This window comes from Bidens hawaiensis, unplaced genomic scaffold, assembly GCF_021521415.1.
Source record: "Bidens hawaiensis isolate Kalapana, Puna unplaced genomic scaffold, B.hawaiensis_p1.1 tig00001461_1, whole genome shotgun sequence".
In the NCBI taxonomy this organism is placed as follows: domain Eukaryota; kingdom Viridiplantae; phylum Streptophyta; class Magnoliopsida; order Asterales; family Asteraceae; genus Bidens; species Bidens hawaiensis.
In genome coordinates this window covers 2,671,367-2,695,232 of record NW_027491082.1, presented here as the reverse complement: position 1 = coordinate 2,695,232, position 23,866 = coordinate 2,671,367, and the positions used below count along the sequence as shown (strand labels likewise).

The 23,866-nt window shown below is 34.7% G+C and overlaps 1 protein-coding gene, 2 non-coding genes and 1 pseudogene across 4 annotated transcripts; 3 read left to right on the top strand and 1 right to left on the bottom strand.

Moving 5' to 3' along the window:
- The first annotated feature begins 619 nt into the window (after positions 1-619).
- Positions 620-12,833, top strand: LOC143577852 (ubiquitin C-terminal hydrolase 12-like; annotated as a pseudogene). Its single transcript, XR_013143181.1, has 30 exons — positions 620-701; positions 794-944; positions 1,026-1,183; positions 1,543-1,808; positions 1,890-2,108; positions 2,193-2,301; positions 2,393-2,508; positions 2,622-2,720; positions 3,180-3,289; positions 3,762-3,836; positions 4,452-4,765; positions 5,335-5,415; positions 5,480-5,599; positions 5,729-5,851; positions 6,201-6,278; positions 6,356-6,444; positions 6,583-6,691; positions 6,767-6,835; positions 6,929-7,039; positions 7,579-7,634; positions 9,982-10,159; positions 10,262-10,363; positions 10,460-10,531; positions 10,994-11,059; positions 11,181-11,246; positions 11,341-11,421; positions 11,505-11,621; positions 12,253-12,327; positions 12,405-12,488; positions 12,569-12,833. The product of XR_013143181.1 is annotated as a ubiquitin C-terminal hydrolase 12-like (transcript).
- Positions 12,834-19,138: 6,305 nt separating this feature from the next.
- On the top strand, positions 19,139-19,211 carry TRNAR-CCU (transfer RNA arginine (anticodon CCU)). Its single transcript has one exon. It is a non-coding gene; the product is annotated as a tRNA-Arg (tRNA).
- Positions 19,212-20,514: 1,303 nt separating this feature from the next.
- On the bottom strand, positions 20,515-23,163 carry LOC143578790 (uncharacterized). Its single transcript, XM_077062268.1, has 8 exons — positions 23,052-23,163; positions 22,745-22,945; positions 21,879-21,969; positions 21,663-21,733; positions 21,124-21,186; positions 20,949-21,052; positions 20,758-20,857; positions 20,515-20,660 (listed from the first exon to the last, which is right to left on the bottom strand). Exons 1-8 carry the CDS (start codon positions 23,161-23,163, stop codon positions 20,554-20,556), a joined length of 849 nt encoding a protein of 282 aa, XP_076918383.1. The 3' UTR covers positions 20,515-20,553.
- Positions 23,164-23,330: 167 nt separating this feature from the next.
- TRNAR-CCU (transfer RNA arginine (anticodon CCU)) lies at positions 23,331-23,403 on the top strand. The gene has a single exon. It is a non-coding gene; the product is annotated as a tRNA-Arg (tRNA).
- The last annotated feature ends 463 nt before the right edge of the window (positions 23,404-23,866 follow it).

The following is a 23,866-nucleotide window of genomic DNA, read 5'->3' as shown; positions in this document are numbered from 1 at the left end:
CACGTGGCATGACATCACTGGCTGTTACACAAAGACTTGTACACCGGACTCCATGCTTATACATACATATACATATACATATACATAATAATATATATACACACACAATAAGAATAATAATATCCCTCACTCCCTCCATTCGCCAGACCGCCTTCTGTTTCTTCAAACCCCCAAATTGCCGTCAGTCAATTACTCTTTAGGTTTCCGGCTTACGTCACGTCATGACAGTGATTACGCCAGAACCGATGGATGTATGTATTTCTAATTCTCTGTTATTTCTGTTTGTGTTTGTATATACCTGTGAAGTTGTAGTGATTGTACTGATTGTAGTGTGTTGATGATGTTTGTGAGTGTTTAAGTGTTAATCGTTACGTTACGGAAGCAATTGCTGGTGCAATTGAGGTTTTGCTAGGTTTACGAGTTGCGATCACGCTAGGTTTTTGTTGCTAGTGTGTGGTTTGCTAGTGTAATCGGCGGTTTTGAAGTGTTGATTTTAGGTTTTTTGGTTGTGGATGGTGAATTAGGGTTTTAGGTTGATCAGAGTTAGTTGTTTGTGTAATTGTGTGGTTCTGGTTGAAATTGTGTGCTTAACAGTGTTGTGTTGGTTGATTGAATGCAGCAAGACGATGTTCAGCCGCTTGTGCCGCATGATGAGGTTGTGGAAGGTGCTCAACCGGTTGAAGCACCTCAGAATATGGAAGGTTTGATTTTTTATATATATTTTTTTGTTTTGTTTTGTGTGTGTTACAGGTTTTTTATTAGTAATTATTAATTTGTTGATTTGGATTATTAGTGGAGGGTCAACCAGAAGTTGTTAGCACTGCAGAGAATCAAGTCGAAAATGAAACTCAAGCAACTAGGTTTACATGGACGATTGAGCATTTTTCCCGAAGAAACGTCAAAAGGCTTTTCTCAGATGTTTTTGCGGTCGGGGGATATAAATGGTAAATAATATAACTAATGATAATCTCCTGCCTCCTTTGTTTTTAAAATTTCTACTTTCATAGCTAATCATTTATTTGCAGGCGTGTGCTTATGTTTCCACAGGGAAATAATGTGGACTACTTGTCCATGTATCTGGATGTGGCTGATCAAGCAACACTGCCAATTAATTGGAGTAGATTCGCACACTTTAGCTTGGCTGTGGTAAATCAGGTGCACGGTAAATTAACAGTGAAAAAAGGTATGTTATCTTTGTGTTTTTGGTTGTGGGTAATTTGTGGTTGGATAAAATTTGTGTTTAATTGTTTATCACATTGTAGTCACATTGCTTGTTCTTTTATGGATCATTATAGTGTTATAGTATGTAATATATATAGTTGTAAATTCACATTTGAAACTAATAGATATCTTCGAACGAGGGAAAGTTTTCTATTTCTCAATCAAGTCATGTTGGCTGGTATAAAAACTAATTGATACCTGCTGCTATGTATTTTATTGATGCTAATGTTGAAAAAAGAAGATACACAAACATGCTGGAAAACAGATCAATCACTTTTGGCAAAAAATAAAATTAAAATTGAAGTTTTGCTAATTTTGCAGATGCACAGCACCAGTTTCATGGAAGAGAAAGTGATTGGGGGTTCACATCTTTTATGCCTCTAAGTGACCTATATGACCCCAGTAGAGGTTACCTTGTGAACGACACATGCGTTATTGAAGCTGAGGTGGCAGTACGTAGAATGGCTGAGTACTGGTCATACGACTCAAAGAAAGAGACTGGCTATGTTGGACTTAAGAATCAAGGAGCAACATGCTACATGAACTCTCTGCTTCAAACTTTGTACCATATTCCTTATTTCAGAAAAGTATGTAATTTCTATTATCAGCGCTTATACGTATAGCATACTTGTTTAGAATGAAACATCTCATGTAAAATTTAATATCAGGCTGTGTATCATATGCCGACAACAGAAAATGACATGCCATCTGGCAGTATTCCATTGGCTCTTCAAAGCTTGTTTTATAAGCTTCAATACAATGAAACTAGTGTTTCAACAAAAGAACTAACAAGATCTTTTGGGTGGGATACATATGATTCTTTTATGCAACACGATGTCCAAGAACTTAATAGAGTTTTGTGTGAAAAACTTGAAGATAAAATGAAGGTAAGGTTTTCGTTTGATGGTTTTAAGTGTTTGTTTGGGTCTGTTTAGTTAGATGGTCTGAACTTTTGATTCTTGCTTGTTCAGGGAACCGTCGTGGAAGGTACAATACAAAAGCTATTTGAAGGACACAATATGAATTACATTGAATGCATTAACGTGGACTTCAAATCAACTAGAAAAGAGTCATTCTATGGTATCAATTATGTTGAAATAGCAAATAGTCTTGTATAGTTTGAATGTGCTTGCTTAGTTTTGTTTTAGTGACATCAAAACTTTGATTTCAGATCTTCAACTTGATGTGAAAGGTTGTAAAGATGTTTATGCTTCTTTTGACAAATATGTTGAAGTGGAACGACTTGAGGGTGACAATAAATACCATGCTGAACAGCATAATTTGCAGGTTAGTTGTCAGTTTTTGTTTGTAAATTGAACATTACAACTACTATTGAGAATATAAGGTTTATCATCATATGCTATAGTTATTATGCTTGTTTCATATGCTTTTCTATCCAGGATGCTAGGAAGGGAGTCTTGTTTACCGATTTCCCGCCTGTTCTCGAACTTCAGCTAAAGCGTTTTGAGTATGATTACATAAGGGATGCAATGGTAAAGGTAAGTATGTTTTGTTTTAACTTTCCTGAGTTTCTTTCATGAAAACGAGGGTTTAATTTTAATTTGCATTGTTTTACATGAAAAGTTGGTAACTTTATATAATGTGTGAAGAGAAAAATAGAGACATATTGTGTTTGTTTAGAATATAAAACAAAGGTTCATATTACATTCCTACAGGTTAACTGTTTTAGTGAAATGCAATGACTCCTTTTGTAGATTAATGTACAATTGCTGTTTTCATCTTTTGGTGAAACATTTACTAGTGGTATTTCTATAACTTGTATGTGTTCAGCACTCATGAGTATTTCTGTCTTGTATATATACGTGAATTATACGTGTTATTTGAAAGCACAATTTTAGTTCTTTTTTAGTATGCTGTATATGGTTTCAGATGGAAACAATGGATATAATAGAAGCCCAGATTTTTTCACAAGTTACTTAATGTGATTCTTTTTGCAGATAAATGACCGTTATGAATTCCCACTAGAGCTTGATCTTGATAGGGATGCTGGCAAGTATCTATCTCCTGATGCAGATAAGAGTGTTCGCAACCTTTACACACTTCACAGGTATCAATATAGCCTTTTGTGTTTGTTTGTGGGTACGGGTGTGCATGGGTTGGTTTTTGGCTCATACAAAAATCATCGAAGTTTTGGTTTTGAGTTTTGAAAACCGCTCACCTCGGATTTTTCGGTTTTGCCATTTGGGCTTGAATTTTTTGGGCCAAAAAAAGCCCCAAAGTAATGAATTTGGGTCTAAATATTTTTGTTAATTAATGACTAACTGATTATTATGCATTTGGGTAAAATTTTTGGGTTACAATATTTATTAATTTTTTTATAAATTACTTTTAAAACTCAAGGTTAAAAATGAAAATCTATATAAGTTCTGTTTGGATCGTTCTTAATTACATGCAAAACGCTGCCGAATTTACGAAAACATAAAATTAAACCGCGGTTTTTGTTTGGGTTCGGTTGTTTCGGTTTCGAATTATTTTCAGTTTCATGCACACTCTCCTAACAAATTTTTTTTTGTGTACAGTGTGTTGGTACATAGTGGCGGCATAAGTGGTGGACACTATTATGCATTCATTAGGCCTACCCTATCAGATCAATGGTAAACCCTTTTCCTATTCATTTTTTGTGTATATTTTCAGACCTTAGTCAGTTTCTGGTTATGGTTATATACATATCTCTAATTTGGGACAGTATGAAGGTTTAAACATTATTTGCTATCTTCTTTTCTCTTGTTTCAAGTCAATATAACAATGGCTTCATGGACAGAGTATTCTTTTTCAGTATTCCTTGATTCGCTATGACTAAATAGTGTTACTAGTTATGTTAGTTGTGATTATAGGTGGCAATTATGGCCCCTTTTCCAAATAATGGGTTAATTCAGGCAAAATTAAGACGTATATGGGTTCGTTTAGGTCACCACAAATTAATCTACGGGTTCATTTGGGTTGACTCAAATTAGTCACAGGACAAAACATGATAACTTAAAAAGGGTTCAACATGGTTAGCACCACCCATGACCATTATGTTTCCACCACCTATACTTGTGGGGTGGGGGTAGTATTGTATAAGTTATTTGTTTTTATCATATGATTTTAAGTTTAAGTGAGGAAAACTATTTTGGTACTCTAATTTGGTCAAAACGAGTTAAACTGACCCAGTAACCCAAATCCGCTCAATAACATCTATATCTTGTACTTTGGTTGTCTACAATCAGGTTCAAGTTTGATGACGAAAGGGTTACAAAAGAAGATTTGAGGAGGGCATTAGAAGAGCAGTATGGTGGTGAGGAAGAGGTAAAGATTTACTCCGTCGTATAGGTACTTGACACTTGTCACCAACAACAAACTTATTTTTCTCATTGTTTCATTTCTTCCTCAACAGCTGCCTCAGACAAATCCTGGCTACAATAACGCTCCTATAAAATTTACAAAATATTCAAATGCATACATGCTTGTGTACATACGTGTGAGTGACAAGGAAAAGATTGTTTGTGATGTGAACGAGAAAGATATCGCAGAGCATCTTAGGGTAAAAACACAATTACTTATTACTTATATGGCACTAGGGGTGCGCATGAAACCGAAAATAGTGATTGTAACTGAAATAACCGAACTTAAACAAAACAGACAGTTTGGTTTATTGTTTTTGTAAAAACTCAACTTTTGGTTTGGTTTTGGTTTTGCGTGTAACTAAAACCAAGTTTGTTGATTTTCATTTTAGTTTCGAATTTTAACCAATGTATAAGAGTTCAATAGTGTTACCAAAATGTATGATAATCAGTTGTCTATTACAGCAACCATACCCGGTAAAAATGCTACCAATTAATAATCAACTAAAAGATTTGGACCCAAATTCATTATTTTGGCCAAATGTTCTTTCTGCCCAAGCCCTAATGGTGAAACCGAAAATTTCGAAACTGAATTGAACTGAACTGAACCTAAACCAATAAGACCAAAAAAGAGAAGGAAGATTTTGGTTTTTGGTTAAGTTTGAGCCCAAAGTCGACCTAAACAACCCTTGCACACGCTTATATGGCTCGTTCTTGACGAGATTTTGGTTTTAGTATAAAGTTAAACTCTTGCGTTTATGTATTTTAGATAAGGTTGAAAAAAGAGAAGGAAGAGAAGGAAACAAAGAAAAGATACAATGCAGAGGCTCATCTCTACACTATTTTAAAGGTATTTGATACTTTCTAAGAATCTTTAAAGTTGAATACTACTAATATATGTTGACATTGAATAGGTTGCTCGTGATGCTGATTTCGTACAACAGATAGGAAAGGATTTATATTTTGATCTTATTGATCATGAAAAAGTTCATAGTTTTCGAGTCCAGAAACAGATGCCATTTAACGTTTTCAAGGTACAAATACTCATGTTTTCTGAATTTCATAATGTTTTGTTATTTACCGGACTTAATATTTGAAGCCTAATCATGGGCCATTGCATTTTTTTTTCTATTCTGATATGTCTTTTTATTGGATTGTTGCAGGAAGAAGTTGCCAAAGAATTAGGCATACCTGTTCAATATCAGCGTTTTTGGTTATGGGCAAAGAGGCAGAACCAAACATATCGCCCCAATCGACCTTTGAACCAACATGAGGAAATGCTAGCTGTATGTTTTCACTTCATAACGCTCTTTATATTGTTTAATATGCTTTATTAAACTGAACTTGTTTGGGTCTATTGTTAATGAACTTAAGAGTTGGCTAGAGGTTTTTAAAGCTGTTTAGCTATGAAAGGGTTGGTGCAGGGTATGTTTTATATCAAATGGATCGAACATTAGCCAAAAGTGTATATTTAATGCTTGCAAAGTTTTAAATTGTTTCAAGGAAAAACATTAAATTACACTGCAATATTATAGTGTTTCAAAAGCACATGATTTTATTTGATATTTAGTATTTTGTTTCAACTTTTGAAATAATTTGCCAAAATAATATTTATGATCATTATTGAATTTTCAGGTTGGGAACTTAAAGGAGACTTCTCATAAAGCTCCAAGTGCTGAACTGAAATTGTTCTTGGAGATAGAGCTTGGACCAGTAATATCCTCTTTACAACATATATAATATTAGTTATAGTTTCTATTAAATCGTTAATAAGTTGTATTTTGTTTCAGAATTTAAATCCACTTCCGCTACCTGAAAAAATTAAAAATGAGATACTTCTTTTCTTCAAGCTTTACGACCCCGAGAAGTCAGAACTTCGGTATGCGTTCATTACCATTATTGGTTAATATGCATTAGTAATCAGGTTGGATGATTGGGATTATATGTTTGTCACTTTATTATCTAGCGATATGTGATTATGGTTTCCTGAGTAAACACTACGGTTTTTGTTTTTCAGTTTTGTTGGTAGATCTTTTGTGAAGATATTTAGTAGGGTGAGTGAAATTATACCAAAGTTGAGAGAACTAGCTGGTTTTAGTCCTGATGAAGAAATCCAACTTTATGAGGTTTATTTTCTCATACTGAAATAGGCATTTTTATGTCTGTAAATGATTTCTAAATATTAATCTGTAATTCGTCAGGAAATAAAGTTTGAGCCTAATCTCATGTGCGAATGTCTTGAGAAGAGTGCTTCGTTTGGATCTTGCAATGTAAGTATTTCATTAATTTTACTTAACAGATTATGTTAGTCAATATTTAAAGTTCCACTTAAATGTGAAATTAATTTCTTTAATTCTTTTCAGATTGAAGATGGTGACATCGTTTGCTTCCAGAAAATTCTACAGCCTCAAGTTGCTGAGAAATGCCAGTATCCTGATGTCCTATCGTTTTTTGAATATGTTAAAAATCGTCAGGTTTGTTATAGTATCAATGGTTTTATATAAATAGAGGAAGTAGTCTTTAAACGAACTGAACGAACACGAACGCAAACAGAGCATGTTTGTGTTTATTTATATAAACTTTTAAGTTTGACCAAACAAATGGTAGAACGTGAACAGTTAAACGAACGGGTTTTTCTTGTTCGTGCTCGTTTGGTAAGAAATTGAACATGTTCGTAACGAACGAACATAATTAAACGTAGATGAACGAACATAACTGAGTTGAAAACTGTTATTCTGTTAATAATAGTGTGAAGAACTGTGTATTGCAGTATTGGGCCTAAAAAGTTATTAAAACTAAACACAGTTGTAATGGGCCAAAAAATTTAAATGAATATATTAATGAACTTAAATACACGTAAACTAACAAATGTTTTTGTTCATGTTCGTTCGTTTATTAATTAAACGAACTTTTTACCGAACGCGCCGCTATCTGTTAACGGAATGTTTGGTTCGTTTGCGGATCTGTAGGGAAGTGACTATGTATTATCTGATTAATATTATCTTCTTTGCAGATAGTTCGTTTTCGATCTCTGGATAGACCTAAAGAGGATGATTTTTGTCTGGAATTGTGAGTTCTGTTTCTTACTTATGTTAGATTTCTGTCAAACAAGCCTGTTGACTGTTTCTTACCCGGGCGAAGCCACTTTTACTTATAGCCTTGTTTGCGGTGCGCACATATGATGTATATATGTGTGAACCCTCGGGTGGGCAAAAGTGAAATTGCACTAATTTTGACGTTATTTTACTAATCTCGTGAAAATAACGTTAAAAGTGACGGACGGTTAATCAGGCATCATGTAGTGGCGTTGATAGCTGAAAGATAAGGGTACATGCACCGATCAGCTGGTGTCCCGATGATTGAGTGCTATGTGCCTTATGTCCAAGGCTTGATGCAAAACTACTATCGAGCCGGGGGTCTCACCGGAAGCAGGGAAGTGACTATGTATTATCTGATTAATATTATCTTCTTTGCAGATAGTTCGTTTTCGATCTCTGGATAGACCTAAAGAGGATGATTTTTGTCTGGAATTGTGAGTTCTGTTTCTTACTTATGTTAGATTTCTGTCAAACAAGCCTGTTGACTGTTTCTTACCCGGGCGAAGCCACTTTTACTTATAGCCTTGTTTGCGGTGCGCACATATGATGTATATATGTGTGAACCCTCGGGTGGGCAAAAGTGAAATTGCACTAATTTTGACGTTATTTTACTAATCTCGTGAAAATAACGTTAAAAGTGACGGACGGTTAATCAGGCATCATGTAGTGGCGTTGATAGCTGAAAGATAAGGGTACATGCACCGATCAGCTGGTGTCCCGATGATTGAGTGCTATGTGCCTTATGTCCAAGGCTTGATGCAAAACTACTATCGAGCCGGGGGTCTCACCGGAAGCAGGGAAGTGACTATGTATTATCTGATTAATATTATCTTCTTTGCAGATAGTTCGTTTTCGATCTCTGGATAGACCTAAAGAGGATGATTTTTGTCTGGAATTGTGAGTTCTGTTTCTTACTTATGTTAGATTTCTGTCAAACAAGCCTGTTGACTGTTTCTTACCCGGGCGAAGCCACTTTTACTTATAGCCTTGTTTGCGGTGCGCACATATGATGTATATATGTGTGAACCCTCGGGTGGGCAAAAGTGAAATTGCACTAATTTTGACGTTATTTTACTAATCTCGTGAAAATAACGTTAAAAGTGACGGACGGTTAATCAGGCATCATGTAGTGGCGTTGATAGCTGAAAGATAAGGGTACATGCACCGATCAGCTGGTGTCCCGATGATTGAGTGCTATGTGCCTTATGTCCAAGGCTTGATGCAAAACTACTATCGAGCCGGGGGTCTCACCGGAAGCAGGGAAGTGACTATGTATTATCTGATTAATATTATCTTCTTTGCAGATAGTTCGTTTTCGATCTCTGGATAGACCTAAAGAGGATGATTTTTGTCTGGAATTGTGAGTTCTGTTTCTTACTTATGTTAGATTTCTGTCAAACAAGCCTGTTGACTGTTTCTTACCCGGGCGAAGCCACTTTTACTTATAGCCTTGTTTGCGGTGCGCACATATGATGTATATATGTGTGAACCCTCGGGTGGGCAAAAGTGAAATTGCACTAATTTTGACGTTATTTTACTAATCTCGTGAAAATAACGTTAAAAGTGACGGACGGTTAATCAGGCATCATGTAGTGGCGTTGATAGCTGAAAGATAAGGGTACATGCACCGATCAGCTGGTGTCCCGATGATTGAGTGCTATGTGCCTTATGTCCAAGGCTTGATGCAAAACTACTATCGAGCCGGGGGTCTCACCGGAAGCAGGGAAGTGACTATGTATTATCTGATTAATATTATCTTCTTTGCAGATAGTTCGTTTTCGATCTCTGGATAGACCTAAAGAGGATGATTTTTGTCTGGAATTGTGAGTTCTGTTTCTTACTTATGTTAGATTTCTGTCAAACAAGCCTGTTGACTGTTTCTTACCCGGGCGAAGCCACTTTTACTTATAGCCTTGTTTGCGGTGCGCACATATGATGTATATATGTGTGAACCCTCGGGTGGGCAAAAGTGAAATTGCACTAATTTTGACGTTATTTTACTAATCTCGTGAAAATAACGTTAAAAGTGACGGACGGTTAATCAGGCATCATGTAGTGGCGTTGATAGCTGAAAGATAAGGGTACATGCACCGATCAGCTGGTGTCCCGATGATTGAGTGCTATGTGCCTTATGTCCAAGGCTTGATGCAAAACTACTATCGAGCCGGGGGTCTCACCGGAAGCAGCCTCTCTATCCCTATGGGGTAGAGGTAAGGCTGCCTACATCTTACCCTCCTCAGACCCTACCATAGCTTTGCTATTGGTGGGATATACTGAGTACGATGATGATGATGATGATGATGATGATGATATGGCAGGTCAAAGTCACATACATATGATGATGTTGTGGAGAGGGTGGCCTATCAACTTTGTCTTGAAGATCCCTCCAAAATCAGACTTACAAGTCATAACTGCTATTCTCAACAACTGAAACCTCACCCAATTAAATACCAAGTTCCAGATCAACTTCTAGACATGCTTGTTCACCACAATCAGGTATCTGTACTTTTTAATTATTTTAGTTCATTTTTAATTAATAGTTTGTGTACATTATGATTACTAAAAGGTATAATGTCATCCTATTTTTTTTTATTACAGATGTCTGATATTCTATACTATGAAGTGTTGGATATACCTTTGCCACAGTTGCAATGTCTGAAAACTCTTAAGATTGTTTTCCTTCGTTCTCCAAAGGAAGAGGTATGTTACTAAAACTGCAATAAATGTTTCATTTTTGGCCAACATATTGTAATCTATGTTATTGTTTTTATTATTTTGTTGTAAATTTTGTTGCAGCCTGTAATTCACAATATTAGGTTGCCCAAACAAAGCACTGTTGGAGATGTTCTCACTGAACTAAAGACAAAGGTATGCTTTCAATAATAATAATAATAATAATAATAATAGTAAACATCAAACTCATAATTTACAATTAAGCAGATTATTGCTTTTTAGGCAGTTTCAAATATGCCTGAAAACTGGTATTATATCATATTTACCCAAGCAAAAAAGTTATATACCCATTCAAAGTTCTTGAAATTTCATATGTACCTATTTTATTAACTACAAGTTATAATATGACCATTATGCCTCTCCTTTTTTGCCTTACACTCCAAACTCTCATATACTATCGCAAGTTGCGAGGGAGGGGTATGAAAGTCATATATGAAATTGTCCCTCTTTTTGTGGTTTTTTCTTTGGTTACAAAGTTCACATGTATGATTGAAGCAATATTTCTGGAAAACACAAATTTGACGTCACTAAATGATTTATCTGCTGACACTTAGTGTTTTTATTCTTTGATATATTCTAATCTGCACATCAAAATAGGTGGAATTGTCACATGCAGATGCTGAACTGAGACTACTTGAAGTGTTTGTTCATAAGATTTACAAGGTGTACCGTCGCGTATTTTACATAAGTTTTTAATTTAGGTGGAAATGTGTATAGTATTATAACAAGTTTTGTACTTTATTAGTTTCTTTGACTAGTTTTTTTTAATGAATTTTCTTTGCAGGTTTTTCCTCTGAGTGAGAAAATTGAGAATATAAATGATCAGTATTGGACAGTACGTGCTGAGGAAGTAAGTTTCATAGTTTCTTTTTGCCATTTGTTATTGATTATCTCGTGTACATGCAATGTGCTTTATATATAATAATTTTTCTTTCTCATCTCAGATTCCCGAAGAGGAGAAAGACTTTGGACCCCAAGATCGGTTAATTCATGTTTACCATTTTACTAAAGATACTAACCTAATGGTATGCAGATGATGCTTTTTATTTATTTTTCAATATAGTTTGGAACATTATTATTAACATTTTCATGTTTGATGGCTTTGCAGCAAGTGCAACGCTTTGGCAACCCGTTCTTTCTGAAAATTCATGTAGATGAAACTTTAGCAAGTGTGAAAACTCGAATTCAGAAGAAACTACAGGTTTCTGATGATGAATTTTCTAAGGTACTTTTTTAGTTTATTATTAATTTTCTAATAATATGTTATATATAAAAACTGTAATGTAAATATGCGTATAAATAAATAAAAATATATTTTAAGATGTATATTATTATAAATACCAACCGAGCCTGAGTTTGTAAAACAACTCACGAGCTGAGCTCGAGCTCTCTCGGAAATTAAACGAACCAAGCCTGAGCCTAGTTGTGCCCGGCTCTGCTTGTTTGTATAAAACCTACTTTTTAGTTTATTATTAATTTTCTAATAATATGTTATATATAAAAACTGTAATGTAAATATACGTGTAAGTAAATAAAAATATATAAAAAGATGTATATAATTATAAATACTAACTGAGCCTGAGTTTGTAAAACTAAAACTGGAATGGAAATATACGTGTAAGTAAATAAAAATATATAAAAGGATGTATATAATTATAAATACTAGCCGAGCCTGAGTTTGTAAAACTGCTCACGAGTTGAGCTTGAGCTCTCTCGGAAATTAAACGAGCCAAGCTTGAGCCTAGTTGTGCTAGGCTCTGCTTGTTTGTAGTACCCTTAAAATTGTACAACATGTCAATTTGGGTTATGAAACCTACTTTTGAGCTGCTTTTATTTATAAGTTATTGTAATTGCAGTGGAACTTTGCATTTTTGTCTCTTGGGAGGATAGAGTATCTTGAAGACACGGACATCTTGTCTAGCCGTTTTCAGGTTCGTTGGTGGTGGTATCTTTATAGTAATCATATTACATAATAATTTAACTTAAATGATTGAATTTGTTTATATAGAAAAAGGATGTTTATGGTGCTTGGGAGCATTTCCTTGGGTTGGAACACCCTGATACCACCCCGAAAAGGTCCTTCACTAACCAGGTAACGTTTATTTTCGTTTTGCGTTTCTTAAAATATAAATGTCTCCATGTTTCTAATGGACATGTTATTGTTGCTTGCAGAACCGTCATGCATATGAGAGGCCGGTTAAAATATACAATTAGATACTATACAAGTGCAAAATGAAATGTTGAATGTGAAGTATTTGAGGGTTTTGTTTTGGGGATTATATTTTTTGTAGAGTATTTATTTATAATAACTCTAAGTTGGAAAAGGGATTTTAATCGTTGGTTTTTCTTTCTAGTTTTTGTTGGGTTAACTCTGAGCCGTACATAACCAGATTTTGGCGTATGGGTCAACCTCAACTAGTTGTAAAACCTTTTGACTTTGATTTGAGATTATAATATCGTTAGCGTTGAGTATTTTGTGGTTGCTTGCAGTTTAAGAAACAGGTTATACAGGGTTTGAGTTAGATGGTATTGAGCTGAACAAAATATTTTTAACTAGGAGATTGAATTTTAATAGATGAGACCAAAGTACCAAACCATATAAAATAGTTAGATGTAGACCAGGATAATATGATATTTTAGGGTGTCCGGGGAGGGTTACTTGGACCACTCCGGTTTTAGCGACTAGGCGGGTGAGTAGTGGGTATTGGGGAGGGTTACTCGGACCACTCCGGTTTTAGCGACTAGGCGGGTGAGTAGTGGGTATTGAGTTCTAGTACTCAGGTTGACTTGAGGTAGCATTATCTTATTGGTTAATTGTTGAGTGGATGGGGGGTACCCCCTCTCCTCTTCTCTTAAATTGGGTAGACGTGGGTTGTTTTGAGTTGACTGCGTTGGTGAGTAGTTGGGTGAGCGGGTAAACCACCCCCTCACCCTTATTGGAACTTCGAATGGCGGAGTGCACTTAGAAAATAATAACTGTCAAAACTTGTGTTGGCTAACAAAATTGAAAGAGAAAGTAGAGAGTGAACCGTCTTGTAAGGATTCTGAGCAGTTTTTTTTTTCCAACTAGGGTCCATCATACCGAGGAGCAAACTTATTGTTTATATGAAGTTTAAAAAGATGAAGCTTGAGATAGACGAACTCATTTCTTAAATGAACTTTTATGATCTGTATATATTATCGGACTGCATTAGTGCTTCGTTTCGTTTCTTGCTGATTCCAATGTATGTTCCAAGTTTTGGAATCATATCTTCCAGAGAAGAAATAGGTCATCCATGACCATGCATCAAAGAGCCTATGCTTGTCCATCTGTATGGGGATGATAGGTAGTTTTTAAGGCGATAACAACTCTTTACATCTATGAGGTTCAAAATTTAATAATGATATCATCAATTAAATGATCCGATCGCTTCACACTGTAGGGACACTTCTCCACTAGAATTGTTGCTGAGACAAATTGCGACACTTCCTAGTGTCGCAAGCGACAATTGACGATTCACAGGCTAAGGCTCAAGTAACTAAAAATAGTGTGTTAGGGCCTTATTTGTAAGCGTTGGTCATTGTGTGAGCCACTACCCTACGGAAACTCACACATGGTGGAAGAGAAAGTTATGCAATTTTAGGTTCAAGTTTTAATGATAATCATAGCTTTCGATCTTCTATTGTCTATCATTATGATTATGACTGTTTAGCTCATAACCACCTGCCTCTATCATTATATATATATACACACACACACACACACACACATATATATATATGTATATGTATAGGAGAAGTATAGTTTGAAAACCCTCTTGAGTTGAGAAAACCCGTGAAAACCCTATGTAACATCGTTTTTTTTTTGTTACATGTAATATATGTTGTTACATTTAATACAGAACATCAAAAACATAAAAAAAAATGTTTTGCTATTTTTTTTACATTTTTTTAGTAATTTTTTTATATGTTTTCAAGAGAGAGAAAATATAAATAAACTTTTACATTTTTTATTAACTTTAATTGTAGACCACAAGATTTAATATTTAATTAAAAACATGTGGTTGAGAATGAGTTTCTAGATTTTCACAACTCAAATGGGTTTTTATTTTAACCTAATATGTGTGTTTGTGTGTATATATATATATATATATTAAAAACCAAATGGTAGTTATCTCACAAAATTACTATTCTTGAGTTAAACCAATAAGGCTTCTATATGTATGTTAACTTTGATTTTAATATCATTGTATGTTTGCATGACCATATTGTTTTTCAAGAGTTTTGTCACTATAGTTTGGCAAATATACATTTTTAGTCATTAACTTTAAGTTTCACATATATATATATGTTATTGGCCCATCAAATTTAAGTATCACATGTATAAGTTTTTTGCCCATTAACTTTTGTTTTCCATGTTTCGCATATATATATATTTGGTTGGCTACTAAACTTTGGTGATTAAACTTTTGCCATGTAACTTTTGCCCTTACGAATCGAACCCACACCGACCGATTTCCCGTCACGTGCTAATCGCAACGCACAATAGCTTTTAAATTGCCACACAAGTTTCACATATATACCTTTTGGCACCTCAACATTTGTTTCACGTATTTTACCTTTTTGGCTCATAAACTTGGTAATGAATTTTTACCCTTACATTTTTACTTTTGGGTCCATTCAACTTTTATAATACACTTTTGCCACAATACTTTTAGTGTAACACATCGAACTGATAGTAACCGACTTCCCGACGCGTACTTGCCACAATGCATGTTAGCTTTTCGAACATGTAATGCATTTACCTCACTTCATTGCAACGCACATGTACAATTACTTGTTTATATAAAAACGGGACTTGAAATCAAAGATCTAGCGGTCATAATATGATGTGCTTGTCAAGAGACACCCCTGAAACAATGATTGTTGTTATATAGGGAAAAAGTTTTATTTATGTATGCAATGGATGGTTATCTTTAATTAGCATCGCTCCCAACCCTTTAGATGATGCATTTATTTCGAAAATGAACAAATTTTTAAAGTTTGGCAAAGCTAAAACGGAAGCTTGAGATTAATGTCATCTTCAAGTTATCAAAAGATTGTTGTGCTTCATTGTTACAAATGCATCCTTTTTTAATCGACATGCCATTTATTTTACAAGAACTTCAAAAGATGTAATAAAAATCTTCGGTGGTAGCCATCTAAGCCTAAAAAATCTTATAACTGCTTAAAATTAGTGGGTATCGGCCTGTGTTTTAACTTCTATTTTAACAAAATCAATGGTTACATCTTCACAAGTGATCACATGACCAAATTACTCTACTTTCGTGCCCCTGAATATGCATTTAGACCTTTTGGCCCATCAATGAATTCAACCTCAAAAAGGACCATGCTTCTTGCAAATCTTTAACATGGTAAATTAAATTAAGGATACTAAAGAACAATTTCACAATACTTGTACCATAGTACTATGTGAATAAATTTACACATAACTTTGCACAATTTATTTTCATAAATATTATTAAAGAGACATTTTGTAATATTTACAAGAATTTACTCTATTTGTAAGGATATAATAGTTAAAAAACTAATGAACACTTGCAACATTACAATCGACAGTAGTTCTGTCATTTATCATTATTTTACATTTCAAATTCTTAACATTTTCAAAAATCAAACAAGATTATGTCAAAGATGTCATTCCAATTCTTACAAAATCATCATATGCAAATCAAACTCTCTGAGGCTCAACGTTTGAATGTTCTATAAACTTGTAACACTTACAGGTTCGTTTTATGTAAAATGCATTATATTTGAAGTAGTTATAGAGCGAGAACCTAACTTGTAAGCTTAATATCCGATAACAAAATGGGGTGTTGCATTTATAGGTTTTAAGGTGTAATGGGTAAACAAAAAGCGCCTTCCTAAGTAGAAGGTCGTTGATTCGACCGCTACCTGGCGGGTTTTTTTTTTTTTTTTTTTTTTAAAAAAATGGATAATTTTATAGAATAGTAACAAAGTTTTAAAAGTGTTTCAATATGTTATTTGAGTTTTAAAAGGTGTTTCAATTAAGTCACTCAACTTTATATTTTATTAAAATTATAGGTTTTAACATTTTTTTAGCATTTTTTTTTTTTTTCACATAGGAAATCTTTTTATCATTTTTTTATGTTGACGTGAAATTTATTTTTTATTTTTAATATTAAATATAATAAACGTTTTTTTTTATTTTTTTTAAATATAACTCTATATAATGCAATCTCGACCCCCACATCTTTTCCTCCAATGCTTTTTTAACGCACAAAAAATCTGATGAGGCTCGAACAAAAGATTTAGTTACCCAATTTGAGAAAAATTTTCATGAGTGACCTAATTTGAGCACTTTTGAAACTTGGTTACTGTTACATGACATTTTAAAAATGTTATCTAGAAATAATAAAATAAATAAGTAACATTTTAAGGCCAAAATTCATCATCTAACACTTCTTTGTTCGCCAATTAGCACGACGAATACTAAAGGAAGCGGATTGCGGTTAGGTGCTGTTTTAGGCTAAAACCGAATCAAAAACCAACTTTTTGTTTTTTATTTTATTTTTCAGAACCGGCGGTTTCGGTTTTTTAGGTTTTCGGATTCAATTCTGTTTTTTCGGTTTCGCTATCAGCCAAAAATTTTTATATCTCGTCCTCCGAATCACAAAAGGTCCTCGGTTGTTGCCACTACGAGAGAAAGCAATTTGTGTAATTGATTATTAGTATCCATAAGTACCATGCAGCTAAGATAGGTCTCTAAAACATTTATTAAGAGCCTCAGTCAGTGGACGTACAAGGTGACAGAAATTCCTTTACATCCTTTCAGAAATTGGTTAAGAATATAGGGTCACGATCTGCTATGATTGTCAAGGGGCACACTTGATATTTGAACGTGTTAACAAAAGGTTAGCCAATATTGGTCACTGTAAGCGGGTGTGCTAATGGAATAAAGTGTGCATATATTCTTAATATGTGCTTTGTACCTTGGAATAAAGTGTCAGTTTCTGTTTAAAAGAGGCTACAAGTGACTATTAGATATTTCTTTTCACTTAATGGGGTTACACGGACGCGTGGGATGATAAGGTGGTGAGCACCTCATTCTGGTGTTATTTTGCTCATTTTGGTTTCCATTTGGCTTTCATTTGCTCGTTTGAAAAATGCCGTCGCTGTTTTCAATGAACGGGGCTAGTAACGACTAGTTGGCTTTTGTTTCCACTGAACGAGAATATCAGGGGCTAGTGATATGATTAAGGAGGTGATTTCCTTATTCTAGTCTTCTTTTACTCATTTTGCTTTTTATTTATTCGTTTGGGCTTTCATTTGTTCGTTTGAAAAATGATACTTTTGTTTTCAATGAGCGGGGCTAGCAGCGACTGGTCGGCTTTTGTTTCACTAAACGAGGCTATCAGAGACTTGTGGGATGATTAAGGAGGTGAGTACGTCATTCTGGTCTTATTTTACTCATTTTGGTTTCCATTTGTTCGTTTGAGCTTTCATTTGTTTGTTTGAAAAATATCGTTTATGTTTTCAATGAACAGGGCTAGCAGCGACTGGATGGCTTTTGTTTTCACTGAACGAGACTATCAGGTACTTGTGGGATGATTAAGGAGGTGAGTACATACCTCATGCTATTTCTTTTACTCATTTTGGTTTCCATTTATTCATTTGTGCTTTCATTTGTTCGTTTGAAAAATGCCGCTTCTGTTTTCAATCAACGGGGCTAGCGGAGACAAGCTGGCTTTTGTTTTCACTGAACGATGTTATCAGGGACTCGTGAGCTGATTAAGGAGGTGAATACCTCATTCTAGTCTTCTTTGACTCATTCTGGTTTCCATTTGTTTATTTGTAAAATGTCGCTTCTGTTTTCAATGAGCGAGGCTAGCATTGACTGGTTGGCTTTTGCTTTTACTAAACGAGGCTAGCAGGGACTTATGGGATGATTAGGGAGGTGAGTACGTCATTCTAGTCTTCTTTTACCATTTGTTCGTTTGAAAAATGTCGGCCACATTTATTTTTAATGAACGGGGCTAACAGCGACTTGTTGGCTTTTGTTTTCACCAAACAACTCTATCAGGGACTTGTGGGATGATTAAGGAGGTGAGTACGTCATTCTGGTTTTCCTTTACTCATTTTGGTTTCTATTTGTTCGTTTGAAAATGTCGTTTCTGTTTTCAATGAACGGGCCTAGCAGAGACTGGTTAGCTCTTCTTTTCACTGAACGAGGCTTTCTATATTCTAATGGGCATGTTATTGTTGGTTGCAGAACCGTCATGCATATGAGAGGCCGGTTAAAATATACAATTAGATACTATACAGGTGCATATTTGAAATGTTGAGTGTTTTGTTTTGGGGATCGTATTTTTTGTAGAGTATTTATTTATAATAACTCTAAGTTGGAAAAGGGATGTTAACCGTTGGTTTTTCTTTCTAGTTTTTGTTGGGTTAACTCTAAGCCATACATAACCAGATTTTGGCCAATGGGTCAACCTAAACTAGTTGTAAAACCTTTTGACTTTGATTTGGATTATAATATCATTAGCGTTGAGTATTTCGTGCTGCTTGCGATTTAAGAAACAGTTTTATTTACTTTCATTAGCACCCATTAGATGGTGTCAAAAGTTTTGAGGTGTAACATTGAGTTAACAAGAAGCTTTATATCGGATTAAAAATATAATAAAAAAAATTGGATTTTCAATTTATAAGTTTTGAGCTGTAAAATTGAGTTAACAATAAGCGCCTGTAGCTCAGTGGATAGAGCGTCTGTTTCCTAAGAAGAAGGTCGTAGGTTCGATCACTACCTGGCGCGTTTCTAATAAATTTATAAAACTTCTTGTATTAGGGGTGTAACCAGTGCCGTTTTGAGCTAAAACCGAACAAAACCATTTTCTTGGTTTTTTTTTTCTCAAAACCGTTTGGTTTCTGTTTTTTGGGTTCGATTCGGTTTGTTTTTGGTATTTCTAATCGGGACAAACTTTTGAATCCCATCTTCCTAATCATGAAAGTTCCTCCATTGTTGCCACCGCTCTACGAGAGAAAGCTATTTGCGTCATTGGTGAGTAGTATCCATAACCATGCATCTAATATAGGTCTCAGAACATTTATTAAAAGCCTCTGTTGTTCATCCGTTGGTGGATGGTAACTCCTTACACCCACAAAATCCTTTTATAAATTGGTTAGGAATACAGGGTCACGATCTGATACGATTGTCAAGGAACATGTCAACAAAAGGTTGAGCAACATTGATAGCAGTAAATGGGTTTGCTAATGGAACAAAGTGTGCATATGTTGTTAATATGTTAGGAAGGCTAGTAATAATATTTACTAGGCAATGCAAAGGTCCTTCAAATGTTAATGAAGCAACGGACGACGTTAGAACAATCTTAATTTTCATGCAATACCTCTTTCAAACTTTACAATGTTATTTCAGCTCTCAACAATTGATATTTGCCGAAATTTTGTTTTCTATTCAAAGCATTCCCATCCCAAATAGCATTGCATTCGACATGACCTTAGTGGTATTACGACATTTAACATCCACATTCAATGCAACTTTAACTATAGCCTAATAACCTGGAAAGCCAAGTATGCAAGTTGGATGGTTATCTTTTATTAGCATTGCTTTCAACCCTTTAGATGATGCCATTTGTTTCAAAAATGAACAATTTTCTAAAGTTTGGCAAAGCTAAAAATGGACTCTCGGTTTAATACCATATTAAAGACGTCAAAAGATTGTTGTGCTTCATTGTTACATACGAAAGCATCCTTTTTTTTCTATAGTAGACATCTCATTTATTTTGCAAGACTCCAAAAGATATAATGCATCTTCATTAGTAATCTTCTGAGCCTAAAAACCCTGTAATTGCTTGAAATGAATGGTTATAGGCCACTATATTACAGCTTCTATTTTAACAAGATCGGTGCTTACACCTTTAGAAGCGATTACATGACCCAAGTACTCTACTTTTGTGCCCCCGAATGTGCGTTTAGACTTCAGACCTTTTGGCCATCAATGAATTCAATCTTAAAAGGGATACTACTTGCATATCTTTAACATAGTGTTCCATGGTAGTGCGGTAAATCAAAATATCGTTAAACATATTATTCAAACTTCTAATTTCACAATCATGGTATCAATAATAATAAGGAACTTATACACTGCCGTACAGTAGTTTATATGAAATCAACCCATCAATAGTCTCCACAACTAAACGGTTCATCTTCACGAGTAACAACAGGAATGATCGTGTTTTAGGGCCTACGTTCACCAGCAGCACAATTTTACTTAGCAAAAGTTATGGAAAAAAAAAAACTTTGACCAAAATTGTTTAAAAAGTATGTGTAATGCTTATTACCTAAATCAAGTGATGAAACCTCATCTTGTGTAAAGAAATTGTGATTCTTGGTTTTCTGTTTAAGATGCATGTTCATCTTCTCTGCTACAGTAAGCAAATCCTGTAAAAGAGTAAACTTGGAATCGGTTAACTTAAACTTAAACTCAGTGTCAAGTTTTGCATAACATAATATAATAATATGAAATATTTACCTCCCAAGATGCTAATGATTTCATATATGAAGGAAGACTATCATAAGCATCTTTCGGTACTATTATTAATGGTTTCAAATCTTCCGTCTCGTTCTGTTTGTCATCTGTTCGCATGATAGAGACAAAAAGTCATCGATAATGTTAGAAATAGGGTGGGGGTCATATAGTTGTTTACTTTCTGTTTTTGAGGAATCCAAGGGTGGTTCATATAGTGGGTCCAACTCAATCTTATTATAACCTGCAGTTTTGAGATGAGAAACAAGAAAATAAGAGTAAGCTTGTAAACAAGAATCGAACAGAACACGAATGGGACATGTTCGTTCGATTAACTTAACTGTACAAACGAACAAGCACGAGTAGTTAAATGTACAGGGTTGTTTGTGCTATGTTCTTTAATAGTATGAACCAGCAATTCATGAACATAAACAAATATATAACTGAACATAGATGAACGAATATAAACGACATAACTGAGCAAACACCAATTAAAAGTAAAAGTGAATCTGTCGGGCCTAAAAAAGATATGAAACTAGACTAAATAGTAACGGGCGATAATTTAATCTAATAAAACTAGACTAAGCTTTAATGGGCAAATTAAATGAATACATAAACGAACAAGCTAAAACAAGAGTAAACTAACCAAACATAAACAAATAAACAAAACATCTGTTCATGTTTGTTCTTATAAAATAAGACTTCTTTTAATCAACTAACCTTCAGATTCAATAGTGGCAAGAGAAGCATCAGAAATGCCAAATTTCTGCAAGGTCAATGTATCATCAAATCTAACTTTAGTTAAGAAATGAGAAGAACAGAATCCCAACTAATTGGCATGTTTGTGTAATTATCAATTTCAACAATTCCTGATTAGAAACAGGGAAGGTTTATATCAATTTCATAATCTGTAAATTAAACTGTAACTAAGGATACAAAGAGTCATCTTCCACCATGTTCTTCAAATCCAAACTAATATTTGGTTGTGTATCATTCATGTCTTCTTCAGGTTCATCAATCTCCAACCCTACAGAAGTAGTACTAGCTTAACAACTTGAGAAAATGAGTGAATTCAACATCAATTTGTAACAATTAAACTCAATCTTTTATCGTTTTGCGTCCAGTTCGAATCAAAATTGTGTCATCAAATTGATTATTTGAGAAATTGAACAAATTCAAGTACTTAGGGCTCAAATTATACTCAAATTTAATAGGGATGAGATCGGTACCGTACCGATATCGAACCAACACCGTACCAAAAAATACTGATACTGAAAGCAAGTAAAACCATATACTGATTTTTTCGGTTCGGTACCGGTACATTGAAAATACCAAAACCACACGGTACTGATACCGAAAACATGAAAAACTAATACCGGTACAGATACCATCGTATTGGTATTTGGTAAAAAAATGTTCATCCCTAAGACCATGTGCAGCAGGGCACTCCCCCCCCCCCCGGGCGCCTTGAGGTGCTTAGAAGGGGGGGCGCTTCCCACATAGCGCCAGGAGGTGGGGAAGAGGAGCAATATGATTGGTGGTTCTTAATTTGTTATTTTTAATAAAATAATAATAATAATAATGGGGTAATGATTGGAAGGGACACTATCCACTGCACCCCTTTTGTGTATAATGCCCCTAAGCGTCACATGGCGCACAATGCCTCCATAAGGGCATTATGCACTACACACGGTCTAACTCGACATCAATTTTGTAACAATTAAACTCAAATTCTTATCGCTTTTTACCCAATTCAAATCATATTCTCATCATTTTCGAATTAAACAAAGCACGCGTGCTACCTGCAACATATCCAAACGCAGAGAGGCGTTCCTCAAGCTCAACAATATCAGTCTGATTCTTCTTATAGATCTCGTTGCAGTGACCTAGCAACTCCTCAAACGACACCGTATCGAACGTCATAGATTCGAGGAGGTTGAGATCACTGGTGGCCGTTGACACACGACGGTTCAGGCATTGCACAAACGATAACGAAGCAGAATCTACAAAACTAATAATCATTATTAATACAATAAAATAAAACCTAGATCTAAAGTAAAGTAACAGTTATTTATTATTATTATTAACAAAAGTGAATTGTATTATTACCGAAGGGGATCGGACGACGGTTAACGGATTGAAGTAACGCGGCTGAGCTCGATTCGAGGTGGTGGCAGAAACGAGCAATGCCGTCGCGGAACTGCGTAATGGAAGCTTCCATGGTAATTGGATTCAAAAGCTTTGGAATGTTGTTAGGGTTTAGACTTTTGAAGGGATGATGATTGAATTCATTTGGCGGTTGTTATCGGAGGGAGATTTGAACCATATGAATTAGTTGCTAGACCTAATACGTATTAGATTTGATGTGTAGCGTTGATTTAACAATAAGCGCCTGTAGCTCAGTGGATAGAGCGTCTGTTTCCTAAGCAGAAGGCCGTAGGTTCGACCCCTATCTGGCACGGATCTTTTGCTTTTCAAATTTTGTTTAGAAATTTTTATTAAACTGCCAACAAAAAAAATTTATTAATTAGAAAAAGAAGCAGGATAGTAAGCTAAGCTGCTAGTCCACCATGAGCATATTTTTTTCGACCGTAGCTTTTGAGATGGTTAGATTGAATTCCTCTCTTCTAGTGGCAACTCATGTAAACTATTTTTAAAGATGAAAACATGATTTAGATTTATGATTGGAACCATGCAGAACACATTTAGAAAATATAAAAAATATACATCTTCATGGAATCTAACACCTCTATCATCTTTCATATTTATCCAACCAAGCTCATGGTATAACATGTTCACATTAATTAAATAAAGCCACGTAACATAAAAGGATAATTCACCTATATTACATTAAAACAATATATTACAAACATTCAAACTAAAACTTATCTTAAAAAGATAATATATAACAAGCATTAGTAAAC